This window comes from Podarcis melisellensis (genome assembly GCF_964234715.1).
Source record: "Podarcis melisellensis genome assembly, chromosome: 8".
Lineage (NCBI taxonomy): Eukaryota > Metazoa > Chordata > Lepidosauria > Squamata > Lacertidae > Podarcis > Podarcis melisellensis.
Genome location: NC_138540.1, coordinates 1,633,245 through 1,649,142, shown reverse-complemented (window position 1 = coordinate 1,649,142; position 15,898 = coordinate 1,633,245). Strand labels below are relative to the sequence as shown.

The following is a 15,898-nucleotide window of genomic DNA, read 5'->3' as shown; positions in this document are numbered from 1 at the left end:
ATAACAACAACAACAACAACAACAACAACACTTACACCCTGCCCATCTGGCTGGGTTTCCGCAGCCACTCTGTATGGCTTCCAATAGGAGATTAAAAATACAGTCCAAGTCTAGCTTAAACATCAAGGACTCTGACCAGGGAGTGGAGGAAGGTGACTTGAAGTTGCCCAGGTACAGGGAGCAGCTAGACAGCAAATGGAGCTGCCTGGCCACAGCCTTTTCCACAAGGGCAACATGTAGTCCATTGTGATTTAAATGGTAGCAATTATTTCTAAATGTGCATTTCAATAAGAATATGTGATTTTTAATGCAAATCACTGTCCCTTTTCATCCTTTGTTCTGCAGTGCATTTTCATTTTTGATTGGCAATGAAAAAATGGCCCCCCTCTGGGTAGCTCAAATGGCCTTTTTAATGGTCTGGCCATCAGCAATAATGGGACTGCTCTTTTGGAAAGATTTCCAGTCAAAACCATCTGCCTGCGTAGTCTCCACTCACAACAGCGGGGGATGCAGGAGAAATTAATGTCCGTTTGTAAAAATTAATGTTTTTAAATGGGTGTAGCTCCAATAATTTTTCAAAGATCAGTGGGCAATAAATAAATTTCTAGCAAATGAACCCTTCAACCTTTCAACTAGCCTGATATTCCCTCCCCTCCCTTCCCTTTGGTCTACTATGCGGTAGGGTTGTGCATCGGCCACAAAATTTGACATGTTTCTGCAGTTTAGGGAAGCAGTCCAGTCTATTTCAGAGCTGCTCTGTGTCTTTCCAATTTGACTTATTTTTGGGGACTGAATTTGATCTGTTAAATACAATCTTCCGTTTTCTTGCCATTCACTATAAAGGAATGGGCAATCTAAAAATGGTTGTTGTTGGGTTTTTTCTTGTCACAGAATTGGATGGAATTTGGAGGCATAGCAGCCCCTCCAGAGTAAATTAAGCCAAATCATAAGTAGATGCATTAAGGGGTTTTCATGCACAGCATGAAATTAGGTATTTTTAAAAACAAAAGAAAAGCCTATAGCATCTTTTTTCATTTTCTGCCACAATTGACTGAAATTTGCATGCATGGCCACACCTTCCTAGGGGGATGAATTTGTGCACAATTTGAAACACTTTATTGTTCTCAGCTGAATATGTGGACTGACCCCATGGAGAAGAAATTAACATGAGGCGAGGGGGCGTGACAGTTGTGAAAGACCGTTGACACACAAGTTGTTCCTGCAGCAAAAAGAGTGCTTAAACATGCATGTGTGAACGTCCCCAGTGAAGCTCAACTCTGATGCTGGGCATTTGGAACCATACACAAGGGCTGGACTGAACTTTTTCCAACCAGGAGGGAGAGAGCTCCTGGACTGAAATCCTGGAAGACCACAGCCCCTCCATGTGGACAATGCAGAGCTGGGTTGTCTGATGGCCTGACTCAGTAGAAGGCAGCTCCCTAGGTTTCAGAGCCCCTCGGATCCCCCCAGCCTGAGAAGAGGCCATTTCCTTGTCACTGGTTCTGTGCTCCTGTGGTTTTCCTTGCACCTTGCCAGAGCCACCCAAAGAGTCAGTTCAAAAGTTACTCATTAGGCCGCTTACTAGAATGTATGAGCACACAATCAATCTCAATTTATCTTAGGTCGAGGAGGAAAAGCCCATTGAGCTGTCAGGGCTGCAGGATTGATGCGCTGGCAATAGCAGTGGTGTGTTTGCTCCCACTTCTGCCCTGCCTGCGGAGCCGTGTGTCAGCAGTGTGTGCACAACAGATCACGCGCTTGTGCCCAGATAGCCCTGTGCTAATCTCGGTGGCAGGGGTGTAACTAAGGTGGGGCAACAGAGGCATCTGCTGGGGGCACGGCAGCCTGGACACCGGAGACCAGGCAGCACATTTTGACATTGACCAGCATCACCTTTTAAGTTCTCATGTTCATTTTCTCAGAGGGTTAGGGAGGGCGGAGGTCAGGCTGTAAAGCACATTCAGTGACTAAATACTGCAGGCAGATACTGAGGGAGATGATCTGAGGCATGCTGCTTTCATCATCATCATCATTTTATTTACAGATAGGTAGCCGTGTTGGTCTGCCATAGTCAAAACAAAAATTTTTTTCTTTTCTTCTTCCAGTAGCACCTTAAAGACCAACTAAGTTAGTTCTTGGTATGAGCTTTCGTGTGCATGCACACTTCTTCAGAAGTGTGCATGCACATGAAAGCTCATACCAAGAACTAACTTAGTTGGTCTTTAAGGTGCTACTGGAAGAAATTTTTTTGTTTGTTTTGATCATTTTATTTGTATGCCGCCTTTCCACAGTTAAAACAATGCTCAAGGCGGCTTACAATAGGAAAAGATTTACATAGTTACAAACATAGCAAAGTAGTCATAAAAATAAACAAAACACATCAAAAACTACATAACCAAACTGAACAATTACTGCATAGAAATAAAGATACAAAAAATTACAGCAAAAACTCCCCACAAAACTTTCCCCCAAATAGCCCTTGCTGGGCAGCAGCAGCAGTTCTTATGAAGCCTGGGCCGGGGGGGAGAGGCAGGAACAGTCTCCCAGCAGGCCAGACTTTCTCCTGCCATTTCTGGGTATGATATTTATTTATATTTATGATATTATATTTATATTTCTGGGTATGATATTTATTTATATTTCCCAGCACCACGCATAAACGTGGTCATGTGTGAGTAAAATGCATGTGGCTCCATCCCCCAAAGAACCCCTAAATCTTACCATGACCCATGGCTGGGAGTGGGGTGGCCAGAGCCAAGGACAGGCAGAACCAGGCCTGGCTCCCCAAGGCGAAGCAGCCACCTCATGATGCAGAAGCCCCCAAGCCGGCCCCCCTGGCTGCCCCACCAACCCCACCACCTCCAGTGCTGCTGAAGAGGCAGCACCAGCATTTCAGGGAGACCTGACGGGAAACCAGCACCAGTGCCAGCACCAGCTCTCTGCCAGCCCCAGAGGCCGTGGGGCAGGTGGGGAGAGGTGGCAGAGCAGGGGGGCACTTCCCATTTAGCATCAAGACAGGGGCTAGCTAAGCCTGCTGAGGCTGCGGAGGTGGCAACTGAGAAGAATGACCACTGAAATGAATGGATTTGGCTGAGATGGCGAAGTTGATGTGTTTCATCAGAGAAAAATCATGGTTGACATTTATCAATGACTGGAAACCCCTTATGGACTTTACAGAAAATGAACTTGTGATATCTGGGTTTGAAGACTGAAAAAAGGTTGGTTCATGAAAAGCATGCTTTCCTGCAGCAGGTGTTTTGCAGAAAGTCCATATAGCGGATAGATGGGAAATCGAAAGTCTTTACTTCTTCTCTTTCCTTTTCTCTCTTTTAGTATTTATGGTAAAGAAAAAGAAAAAGCTTTGTACTTGATGTTAACTTTTGTATATGGCTTTTTCTTTGTTTTTTCAACCTGAAATAAAAACCTTTCATACAATGGAGAGAGGGAGAGAGGTGGGCTGACTGGGCTGGACAAGTAAGAGGGCAGGCGGGGGGCTGGCTGGGGGCAGAATGAGGTTGGCGGGGCAATGCCCCATTTGCCCTCCTGGACCAGTCTCCCCTGTGCGGAGGTGATAGGGTTGGTCCACCACAAAAGGGGCCAACAGTTGCTCCCTTCAGAGACAATTAAATGGCAGGTGGCTGAAAGCAAACAGAGCTGTGAAGTCGTGACCAGGAAAATCAATGGCAGATAAAATGCATTACAGCGCGATTAGCTAAGGGTGTGGGCATGACGGGCGGGGCAGTGGGGCAGTGGGGGGCTGGCTGCTCTCCACACCCAGACTCTCAGCTGCACCATTTATAGCCTCGTCCTCCCTTCCTGCAGTCGGAGAGAGGCAGGAATGCTTCTGAACAGCAGTTCCAGAAAGCCTAAGAGAGGAGAGCGTGGCTCTGGGGCTCAGGCTCTGCTTGGGGGCTTCTCCCGGGCATCTGGTTGGCCACCGTGAGAACAAGATGCTGGGCACGAGATGAGTCTCTGGCTCACTTTTATTTCATAAAATCTATACACCGCTAGATGGTTTAAAAAAGGGAAAGCCCCCAAAGTGTCTTACAAGGCGCTGGCCCATGTTTTTCCTTCCTGGCAGGCCAGCGCCATCGCCTTTAGTCGCCCCCAGGGAAGCCTCCAGGGGGGCCGGTCTGGGCTTCGGGCGCCCGCTTGCCTGCTCAGTCTTCCCGTTCCTAACCCTCCTTGCCGTTTCCCGGTGAAGCAGAAGAGAGGCTCCCTTGTCTGGTTTTTCAGTCTTGGAAAAAGGAAGGGGCGCGGGAAGGCTGCCCTCCAAGCGAGGCTGGAAAGGTGCCCGTTTTGTCGCTGTCAGCTGCTTGTTTTGCTGTTAAATCTAAGGAAGGAAATAATGGAATTGCAGAGTTGGTAGGGACCCGGCGAACCCCTTGAACTAGCCTTCCTTCTATCCTTCCTTCTTTTCCCTTTTTCTCCCCTCCCCTCTGGGGTGGCTGGTAGATGCTCAGCTGGATTTTAACTTAAGTCAGAGGAGAGGAAGAGGGATGCTTAGCAGGCGGGACTTGTGCCTTTGTCGGCATCCCGCCTGGCCAGCTGTTGGCAGGCTGCTCTTCCTGGGAGCTGCGGCGCGCACGCTGCGCCCACCGCGCCCCGGCAAGCCCGGAGCCCGTCCCAGCGGCCCCTTGCTCGGCCCGGCAGCAGCGCCTTGGTCGGGCTCGGGCCGCCTGGCTGCCGCTGGAATATGCTTTTGACATTTTCTAAGCTGTTTGGCGTAGCTGACAATTTTTAATGTACTAACTGCCTGGTCCAGTGAGCTGATTAATTGGTGCTGGGGAGATCAATACAAAACAGAAAATTAAAACAATTTTAAAGTGATTAAGTAGTTTAACACCTGTCTGCCACCCCGTCAGCGCAGGAAGAAAAATACAGCAGGTGGCCAAAGGGCCTCGAGTGGCTGCGGGGGGCGGGGGAGGGGGATGACAAATGGCACCGGGAAGCTTCGGGGGCCCGGAGCGCCTCTGCTCAGCGAGAAAGATGGCTGGAGCCCCGCGGATCAGGGGCGCCGCCGCGAGGCGATGGCAGGTGCTGAGCCTCGGGCTCTTCCTGCCAGTCTGCCCTCCTGCCCGCTTCGGCTCTCTCCCGGCTCCGTTTTATCCTGGCAAGGTGTGTCTGTAGACAGTTCTAAAAGTATCAAGCAGAACTTTCCACCACCTTGATCTGGATCCCTTTTTAAGATTAATTAGTCGCTGAAACTAAACGAAATGGAAGGGCCGGCGCCCATCAGGACGGATGAGGCCAAAGACACGGAGGCCGAGAGCCCGGGCAGGCAGAGCGCGCTTTTCTCCTGGCACCCTCCTCGCGGCGGGGGTGCCACCCTATGGGCGGTTGCAGGAAAGCGGGAGGGTGGGGGTGGGAGGGAGCAGTCTCTGGCATGGCATTCGTGTGTGTGTGTGTGTGTGTGTGTGTGTGTGTGTGTGTGCCGTGTATGAATCTGTTAAAGGTGTGGTGGGTTTATGTTTACATTTTAAAATGTATTGTAAGTCGCTTGGAGACCTTTGGGTAACAAGCGACTAGAAAAATCTATTTCGTATTAGCAATATTCTGGCAGCCCAATGAGCTTCATAGCTGCGTGGGCATTGGGGTATTGGGCATTGCGAGGGCTGTGGCACCCTGCTGCAGCCCTCCTCAGCTAGTGACATGCCTCCCTCACCTCCTGGCACCTCTAGTGTTGTGCCCCATGTCTCCCTCTTTTGCCTTGGACTCTCTGTCGGGGAGCAGAAGCTCTCAGTTCAAGACATTACACTCCTGATAAAAGCACAACGAAGAAATATCTGCAAAGAAATTTTGTGCATTTGGGAAACCTGCCTTTTCAGGACCAGGCTCCTGATATTCCTGAGTGGTCCAGTCCCTGGTTCTGGCCATTATGCTTTGCTGTGAAAAAGTAGAATAGGACATCAATAACTGACCCAAACATCCGTTTTTATATGACATTTCTTGAAAAGCCCTTATGATTGGAAACGCATGAGCAACCCTTGGAAAAATGTCTGGAAGCTTAAGAAGTTCAAAGATATACTGCCACTGGAAGTGAAGGTTCCTTTTGGCTGTCGGCAGATGACCAGTGAAAGGCCTGTCCTCCTGGATTTCTCCTGGCCATGGAAGAGACCTTCAGTGTCACACATGGTTACTTGGCTCCCCCTACTTGACTAGAGGAAGCTGAGTGAACTGTGCCAAACAAGTAAATAGGCACAGATTTGGAGAATTCACCGTATTTTTTTGCTCTATAAGATGCACTTTCCCCTTCCAAAAAAGTAAGGGGAAATAACTGTGCATCTTATGGAGCGAATGCAGGCAGGAGGCTCTACTCAGTGCTCCCTTTAAAGAGTCGTGCTGCTCTTCTCCCTCCTCGGGGAAAAGCCCCCAAGAGCCACACACATGCTCCGCACACTCTTTAAAGGGAGCATGGCTCTTGGGGGAGCCTTAGCCATGCGCAGCCTCTCCCTGGCTGTCCTGGCTTCTGGGATTCAGAATCTTTTATTCCCTTGTTTTCCTCTTCCAAAAACTATGTGCGTCTTATAGAGCAAAAAATACGGTATGTAGTTTGCCGAGTTCAACTAGCCTAGTGCAGAATATTGTTTATTTTTGAAACGTCATCTCTTGGGAATCCCTCGGCCCAACCTAACCATTTTAAAAGGCCCCTAAAGCAGACTAGGCATGCGTTAAAAAGTATTATAAAAACTTTTAACTGGCCCAGGGATAGGGCTAGGCCATTACATGGTGTGTGCGAGAGAGGGTGGGGGTTTCACTATCATGCTTTCATTCTTTCCTGTTTTCATTTTTGCTCTGCTGTTACTTATACTGGACTTATGTCCAAGGCTGGGTTTCACACATAAATACAGGAAAGCTTCTCCAGAGGGTAGGACCCAAAGAGACAGGTTCAAATTACAAGAAAGGGGAGAAGAAATATTAGGAATAGCTTTCTGGCAGTGAGAGCTGTTTGACAGTGGAATGGACTTCCTGGGAAGATGGGGGCTCTCCTTCATTAGAGGCTTTTGAGCAGAGGTTGAATAGTCCTCCATGAGGAATTATTTAGCTGAGATTCCTGCATTGCAGGCGTCTGGCCCTTGTGGGGTCCCTTCCAACTCTACAATTCTATGATTCTATAATGTGGTTTCAACCTGTCTGCTGAAGAGCTCTGTGTGACTGCAAAACTTGCATAATAATACCACTGCACCACAACTTTTTGAAGGCAAGTTTTTTTGGGTTATGCAAAATCCTTTGTTAAGCTTTAGCCTATTCTACCTGCAAAGTAACACAAGGTGAAGCTGAGCTGTGCTGTGCCTCTGCTGGAAAGAGGAGTTCAAGATCACTTTATGGGCTGCGAGAGCTGATGAGCAGATGGCAAAAGGCGGGCGGGGGGAGGAAGGTGGCAGCGGGATGGATGGACCCTCCACTTCAATTCTACATCCGTTTTCTCCCAGACAAACCCCGTCGGATTTTCATAAATCAAAGCACCACACTCTTTAATAAAAATTTATTGACTTACAAGTGATTATTTATCAAAAGGCCATTAATAGCGGATCCTGGAATGATGTGCTATTGGGTGGTGCAGGGAGACTAATAGGAAATCAATGTTTGCAGCAGGGCAGAATGCAGATCAGGGGGCCCCCTGTGCCCCCCCAGCAGCCGAGTGGCAGCTCCTGTCGGCCCCTGCCTCACTTGCCGCCCACGGAGCCCCCTATTTATATATCATTTACAAATGAAATGATCGATACTTTTAATCTAGAGCTAAATTTATTAACTTTCCCATCAGAGAGAGAGAGATGTATTGACTGAGGGGGAGGGGGCCATCCTAGCTGAGATGGATGCTTCCAAAGTTACCTGTGTGCCCTGGTAACCTGGACTCTTCTCCCCAAGACTTGCCCGCTCTCTGTTTGTTCCTCAGAGATCATCAGGTGCCAGGGCAAGGGCAGGAAGGCATGCAGAGATACCCAGGCTTCCTTGAGGATTGGTTCTTTGCCAGCTGAGAGGGGATGCCACAGACAGAGCAGCAGGCAGCCTCCCCAATGCTCCCCAAAAGTTAGCCTTTTCCTGGGTGTGCTCAACAACAAGCTCTCTGGCCAAACCTTCCACTGGTTGTTGCAGCCTAGATAACATCCATAGATAACATCCATATTCCTCTAAGTCAGAATGGGGAACGTGAGGCCTTTCAGGTGTTGCTGGACTACATCTCCCACCATCCCCGTCTGCTGGCCATGGGGCAGAGGATGATGGGAGTCCAACAACATCCACAGGGCCACAGGCTCCCCTCCGGTCTTGTGTCTCAAGACTCGGCTTAGTCAAGAACATAAGAGGAGCCTGTTGGATCAGGCACTGGCCCATCTAGTCCAGCTCCTAAAAGCCTAGAATTGTAGAGTTGGAAGGGACACCAAGGATCATCTAGCCCACCCCTTGCAATGTGGGAATCACAGCCAGAGAATCCCTGACTGGTGGCCACCTAACCTTGGCTTAAGAACCTCCAACCTCTTGAGACTGTCCCACTGTTGAACAGCTCCTACTGTCAGAAAGTTCTTCCTGATGTTTAGTTGGAATCTTCTTTCTTGGTTTGAGTCCTGCCCTCCAGAGCAGGAGAAAACAAGCTTGCTCCCTCCTCCATGTGACAGCCCTTGAGATATTTGAAGATGGCTCTCATATCTACTCTCAGTCTCCTCTTTTCCGGGCTAAACATGCCCAGCTCCTTCAACTGTTCCTCATAAGTCTCGGTTTCCAGGCCTTTGATCATCTTGGTTACCCTCTTCTGCACACGTTCCAGCTTGTCAACATCCTTCTTAATTGTGGTGCCCAGAATTGGACGCAGTTTAACAGGTGTGGCCTGACGAAGGCAGAATAGAGTGGTACTATTACTTCCTTTGATCTGAACACTAGACTTCTGTTGATGCAGCCTAGAATAGCATTAGCTTTTTTTGCTGCTGCATCACACGGTTGACTCATGATGCCGTGTGACGCGGCAGCTAAAAAAGCCAATGCAATTCTGGGCTGCATCAATAGGAGTATAGCATCTAGATCAAGGGAAGTAATAGTGCCACTGTATTCTGCTCTGGTCAGACCTCACCTGGAGTACTGTGTCCAGTTCTGGGCACCACAGTTCAAGAAGGACACTGACAAACTGGAACGTGTCCAGAGGAGGGCAACCAAAATGGTCAAAGACCTGGAAACGATGCCTTATGAGGAACGGCTAAGGGAGCTGGGCATGTTTAGCCTGGAGAAGAGGAGGTTAAGGGGTGATATGATAGCCATGTTCAAATATAAAAAAGGATGTCACATAGAGGAGGGAGAAAGGTTGTTTTCTGCTGCTCCAGAGAAGCGGACACGGAGCAATGGATCCAAACTACAAGAAAGAAGATTCCACCTAAAGATTAGAAAGAACTTCCTGACACTAAGAGCTGTTTGACAGTGGAATTTGCTGCCAAGGAGTGTGGTGGAGTCTCCTTCTTTGGAGGTCTTTAAGCAGAGGCTTGACAACCATATGTCAGGAGTGCCCTGATGGTGTTTCCTGCTTGGCAGGGGGTTGGACTCAGTGGCCCTTGTGGTCTCTTCCAACTCTATGATTCTGTGATTCTATGATCAGCTTGTGGTCCACCAAGACCCCTAGATCCTTTTCACAGGTACTGCTAGTAAGCCAGGTGTCCCCCATCCTATATATGGACACCTGGTTCTTCCTGCCTAGGTGCAGAATCTTACATTTGTCCCTATTGAAATTCATTTTGTTAGCTTGCACCCAGTTCTCCAATCTGTTAAGATCATTTGGAATCCTGATTCTGTCTTCTGTGGCATTGGCTCCCCCTCCCAGTTTGGTGTCTAAAGTTAGGTTTAGGATTAGGATTAGGGTTGGAGAACTGGGCCCAAATGAATTGCAGGTCTGGACTTCTCTCAGCCACAGACTCTCCCTGCTCACAAAACTGCGTTGCCCCTTCCGGTTCCGCCACCTCTTCCTCCCAGTCTTCTCCATCTGACCTCTCATGTCACCTCATCACCACTCCCCAGGCTCTGAGCCTCCTTTCCTTGGCAGTTCCCCAGCTAGTGCCTTCTGCCTCCAACCAGTCCCTGACAGGTAATGGAAGAGGCAGCCCTTTGCAGACTAAAGATTAAAACTGGGCCTTATGCAAAGTCTATAGCACTCAGAAGTACTAGAGCAGAGAAGCAAACAAAGAAGTCCTTTTGGCAAATACAAGCTGACCAGGTAGGTTGTCAATTGCTGGCTAAACTGGACACAGTGCTGGCTCTGGGCTTTCTGGGGCATTTGGGCAAAGTGCCTTCGGTTGGGTCCCTTCTTCCTTGCCTTGTCCCCCTGCTTGCTCGTTTGCCCTCTTTGGCTGCCCAGAGGACAAGCAAAGAGGAGGGTTGCCAGAGGACCTCCTGCTGGAGCATGGGCCTTGGCAGATGCATGAGGCTGCCCACCTGGGGCTGAAGACCGTCAAATATAAGGGGAGTTGTGGGGTGAGGGGAGCTGATCTCTCCCCCTCCTCACTGCTTTGGAATCTGCCTCCCCAGGTGATTTTGTTCCTCTCCTAGCCTGACTCTGATGTCAGATTGAGCCAAGAGGAAAATGTCAGAAACAACAGAACATGGGGAATCATAGACTTGTGCATGCAGTCCAATCCCCTGAAATGCCAGAGAGGAAGGGTTCAGCTCCTCCCCTGCACAACCTTCTCAGCATTAGAAAGAGCCGCACTTCCCTTTGTCCCTGCTTAATACACAACAGGGCTGATACGCACATCAACAGTGGCTTCCTGATCCTGGCTTTGTTTGGCCTCCATTGTGGTGGATTTTGTATGGGAGGAGGTGGCAGACGCAGTGGGATCTGCACCTCTGAGCCACAAGATGAAGAGGACTGTGGACTTGCTGCTGTCCAACACCACCCCAATCAAAACCTTTTCCCGTATTAGTTCCCCATTTAATCCAGATTTACTGCTTCCATGGAAAAGCCAGTAAGTAGGAAAAACAACAGCAAAAATAGTAAATGTGGGTTACATGGGGGGGGGAGGAAGATGGGATGGCATTTTGAGGAGGATGTCATTTGGACAATTTTGAGGAGGATGTCATTTGGACCTCCATGCCCGACAAGCTCCCATTTTGCAATAAGCTGCCATGTGAAAGCTGACCTACATTCTCCTATAGGTGCTTTCGACACAGCGCAGAGCACAAAGGTGAATCTACGAGGGCAGGCTCAATATCACATTCACATACCAGCTTTCAAGTGCAATTTGTTTTCCCCATGAACCAATAAGCAAATATTACCTGGGATTCGCCACTGGCCTTTCAGACGCTATTATGATAGGGCAGCCTTCCCTAGTCTGGTGCTCTCCAGATGTTTTGGACAGCACCAAACCTGGTCAGAGGTGAGCCAAAGGCGAGGCTGTGCTATTGTTGGAGGGCCTCCCCTTTCGCAGTTCCCGTGGCAATGAGGAAACTAATTCCAAGTTTGTGCCAGGATGCAGACCACAGCCCTCCTTGCTGCTGCTGCTGCTGCTGCTGCTGCTGCATATGATGCTGCCTCCAGCTCTGCTTGCTCCGTCCCCAAAGGGATTTGGTAGCTCTGGAAGGAGGTAGTGAAAGCGTTGGGTGCAGAGGTAGAATATCACACAGTGGTGGCTGATGCCCATGGGGACTGGAAGGGCAGAAGTTAGGGAAGCCAACAGGAGGGCCAGTCAGAACCAAGTAATTCCAGGTTTGTCCCCATCTTTCTCCCTGCTTAGTTCTACAACACTGAGACTGAAGAGGAAGCTGGCAGGGGTTGCCACTTCCTGAACAGGTTGCAAGCGGGGGTGGGGCCTGAGGTTGGTGGGGCCGTTCCACTTTTTTTGCTAACAGACCCAAAGCTGCTGGATGAGGGTGGTCACATTGCCTCTGTGCTGTGTGAGAAATGGCTGCTGGCAGGTGCAAAATGCTATGCTAGACCCAACTTTGGTCTGATTCAGGCCCGGATTGTGAGGTTTTGCAAAGAATAGCCCAGGCAGAAGCACCTACAACTGCTGGCTCATGCGAACCCAGGTGCTCTCCTCCTTCCAAAGGGTGTGAGGGGCTGGCCTTATCATTGACGTCCACAAACCCCCCACATTGGCCTCTTGAGTCAAACCATAAAAGGCAGAGTACACTTTGCTTCCCCAAGCCATGGGACATGCATATTCATGGGCCGAGAGCAGCAGAGGCACCGAGACAGAAGACACACACCCCTTAAGTGCTTGTTGCAAGAGCAAGATCCTCCTTATCAAATGTGGGCAAAGTTCAGGGTTGAGCAAACACAAGAAGGAATGGGCTTTTCCCCAGGGAGGATCACAGCAGTGTTCTTCTCTCCTGCCAAGGAAATGGTGAGCGCTTGGTGGGGGGCAAGGAGAGACACCTCCTGCCCACTCTTTAGGGCAACATTCCCCCAAGACTCAAGAGATCATGACAGAAACCAGAGCAGCTGCAGCTGCTGGAGGAACAAGAGCAGGCTGGCTCTCAACTCAAGGAAGAAGCCAAGACACAGACGGGGGCCCTGCAAAAATGGGGCACAAGTGGGGGCAGGTCCTTTTTAGAAGAGGTAAAACGTGTGCATGGATAATTCACTCCACGTGCCTCGATAACATTTTTGCATGCTCCATGGCGCACAGTGAGAACAGTGCTGGGGGTGAATTCTCCCCCCCTCCCCTGCTGGTCTGAGGCAACTGGAGCCTGACTTCAAGGGCACCACAGAAGCAAATGGAATCCCTGAATGGGAGCAAAGAGGAACACCAAACAACTCCCCAAAGAATGAGGTAAGTCTATTCCCTTCCTGATCCAAACACATAGGTTGGGCCCTGCAGTTGTCTGCTGTTCAGGCTCAGTACAGAGGCACATAGAATCATAGAACTGTAGTTGGAAGAGACCCCCAGGGGTCATCTAGTCCAACCCCCTGCAATGCAGGAATCTTACCTGAAGCATCCATGACAGATGGCCACCCAACCGCTGCTTAAAACCCTCCAAGGAAGGAGAGTCCACCACCTCCCAAGGAAGACTGTCCCACTGACTCTTTCTTCTTATGAACCTCTTATTTTGGAAATCCCCCCCCCCCATCAGGTTGGGCATCATGAGGGAGTGAAAGTTAAGGGGGGCCTGATCAGTCTGAAGTGGGCCAGAGAAGATTGTGGGTTCATGGGTCTCCTGAGCAGGTAAAACAACTGCACCTCCCACAAATATTTACAGCAAGACCTTAAAACTCCAACAGTAAAGCTGGGCCAAACCCACCTGGCCGCAATTACAGAATGGAGCAGCCAGAGCAGAAGCCTGAGGCTGTTTTTTTGAAAGCCAAGTTTCTCTCCAATACTGAAAGCAGGGGAGAAGGTAGGCTCCCATCTCTTTGGGTCTGGGCCCCTTGTATCTCTGCCCACCCCCCTTGCTGCTTCCTGGTTTACTCTTTTTACTGATCGGTGGCAAAATATTCCAAATGAACTGACAATGCCAATACCCCACTCTGAATCCTAAATGCACAGAACTCTGTGTCCTGGCATGCTTTTTACTGGTGACTGGATTCCAGGCCAATGTAGGATTGGTCTTGGGTGCTGCTGAACGTCTGCCAGTGAGCCAAGGAGCCACCCAACAGCACAGCCAAGTGTAGAGGGAGGAGAAAGCGGATGACCCCATCAACTCAGCCCGCTCCTGGAAACGGAGGGCCTTTTCACACATTATGCCGTGGCAAATCTCAAACGTGAGCTCCCAAACCCAGAACTCCTTGTTCAGTTTGTCCATTTTCAGGCCCACAGGCCAAATGCCATTGGTGGATGCCTATAACAAAATCAGTCCACAAGTTCCCCGACTGGAGCTGTTCCTGGCTGTTCTGCTGTGAGCTGCCGGAATAAGCAATGTCTGTGAGTGGGCAGGCCACTCATTGCCCGTAGAGGTTCTGAGCACCAAAGCTTATTCAAGAAGTGGGTTGGATTGGATCATTCTGGTCTCTCGCCAGCTTCAGAGGGTTTTGATGTTTCCATTCTATTTATCTCTGAGAAGGTAGGTGGGTTAGGAATGCAAATGCAAACAAGGATCTGGCTTGGGAAAGGGCCAAAAAGCTTCCATGTGAAGAAGATGAAACACGCCCCCAGCCCCAAAGCACCTGTGTGGCTTCCGAGTGCATTGCTCCCTCATCAGCCTGTGAAGGAGGCCATTATGCGTCACCAGGGGCAGGAGGGCAGGTGGAGAGCAGCCCAGCCCACTGTGAGCAGCAAGCGCTGCTTTCAAAGTAGCAGCCCTAGGAGGCAAAGCACGGGGCAGGGATGGAGCTGGAGGCAAGGAGATGGACTTTGACTTTGTCAGCGCAGCACCGCAGAAGTTTTCTCACATGGCAGAGAAGACTGCTTCTGACTCAGGGCCCTTGACTTCAGTATCTTAAACTTGAGTCTGCATTAGCAGATGTTAAAAACCAACTTTCTTCAGAGGCCAGAATTAGCAGGGGTTGATGTGGGTGAAGCTCAGGCCACGGTTATATGTGGCGTCTCCCTGGAATGGGCAAAGCAGAATTCCCCACCCAGGGTCACACCTTTTCCTGCTATAGTGGTGATATTTTCTGTGTCCCAAACTGGCCATCTCACTGCCCTCTAACAGAGTGCAGCCACATCCGCACCCAGCCACTTGTGTCCAAGTAGGACACGGACACATACACACACGATGCCAAAGAGGAAGGGGAAAGGCCTTGTACCTTCCTTAACCTGGCACTTCTTTTAAGGAGGCCCCTTCCCAGTTTTGAGAGCCAAAGCGCTGCACCATCTTTGCAGTTCCATTTGAAAAACAGCAGAGGGATTATTCAGCACAAAGCTCCATCTCTATATATTTTAATTAAAAAATGCAAAGGGACCCTATGCAGTCTCAGTCAGTTCTCTTTTTTGGGGGGGGGGAGAGAAAGAGTGAAAAGACAGAATGCAAAGAGGACAGAGCCTTTCCCTGGGGCTGCAAAGGGCAGAGGAAGCTGCTGGGGGCACCTACCACAGGCAGCAGGGGCTCAACAAGTCCAGCTGCTCTTGCAACCACAGCAGCTTCCAGTGCAGGCACACATGCGCACGCACACACTCAGGCATTCTCCAGCACCGTCACACAGATACAAAGCGTGGGGCAGCCCATCCAGCCACTCCCATTGTGGGAAAAGTGATCCACTGTGGCTGTCTAAGCAGCGAGCCAAGCCATTGCAGCTGAAATAAGGCCTCTTGCTGATGAGCCTCTGGGCAGCACCACCTTGGCCTGGAGTGGCAGCTCAGCCAAGAATGTGCTCCAGAAGGCTGGGAGGAGGTGGAGGCTGTCAGTCCTGCAGCAGCCCCTGCTCCACGAAGCTCAGGAGCGGCTTCGGTCTTCATGGTTGCCCACAACCATTTTGCTGTAAAGCTTCTGCTGCTCTTCCTTGAAGGTGTCCTTCACCTTTTCCCTCTTCAGGCCTCCGTCCCTAGAAAAAGAGAGAGGGAGAGGGCAGACGGACAAGAAAAGAAAATTACTCCCCTGTTGGCTAAAAGCACCAGCGTGCAAGAGGGAACGTACAGCCCTGGCAAGCAGGAAGGGAAAAACTGCACTTGCAAATTCTACTCACAGCCACTGTGTGCAGATTTATCATGTGGCAGTGCTAAGGAGGGAGCCTCAGGCACATGGGCTTACCCCACCACAGCCAGCGCCTTCAAGGCTGCTTGGCCAGCCCCACTCCCATAATCCATCCACTGTGGAAAAGGCTCAGCAGCGGCTGGCTGCAGAGATGCTGCAGGCTACAGGCAGCTAGCTCTTTGGCTTGCTGGAGGCTCAAGCCACAGCTGAGGCCAGTGTCCATGGTTCTCCCCACCACATTGGTCTTTAAACAGAGAACATCCTACGCAGGCTGCTGCCAAACATGGAAACATTGCTGAAGTCTTTACTCTCCCTATTCTTTTCCAGCTTAAAATCAACCTCCCCACATCTT

General features: G+C 50.0%; 1 protein-coding gene across 4 annotated transcripts in view; it reads right to left on the bottom strand.

Moving 5' to 3' along the window:
• Positions 1–14,779: 14,779 nt before the first annotated feature.
• Positions 14,780–15,898, bottom strand: part of GPAT4 (glycerol-3-phosphate acyltransferase 4) — a 28,393-nt gene continuing 27,274 nt past the window's right edge. For all 4 annotated transcript variants that reach the window (XM_081921327.1, XM_081921330.1, XM_081921329.1 and 1 more), the window contains exon 13: positions 14,780–15,397. In XM_081921327.1, the coding sequence (XP_081777453.1) occupies positions 15,289–15,397 (109 nt within the window). In that variant the 3' untranslated portion in view covers positions 14,780–15,288. The remainder of the gene's footprint in view (positions 15,398–15,898) is intronic.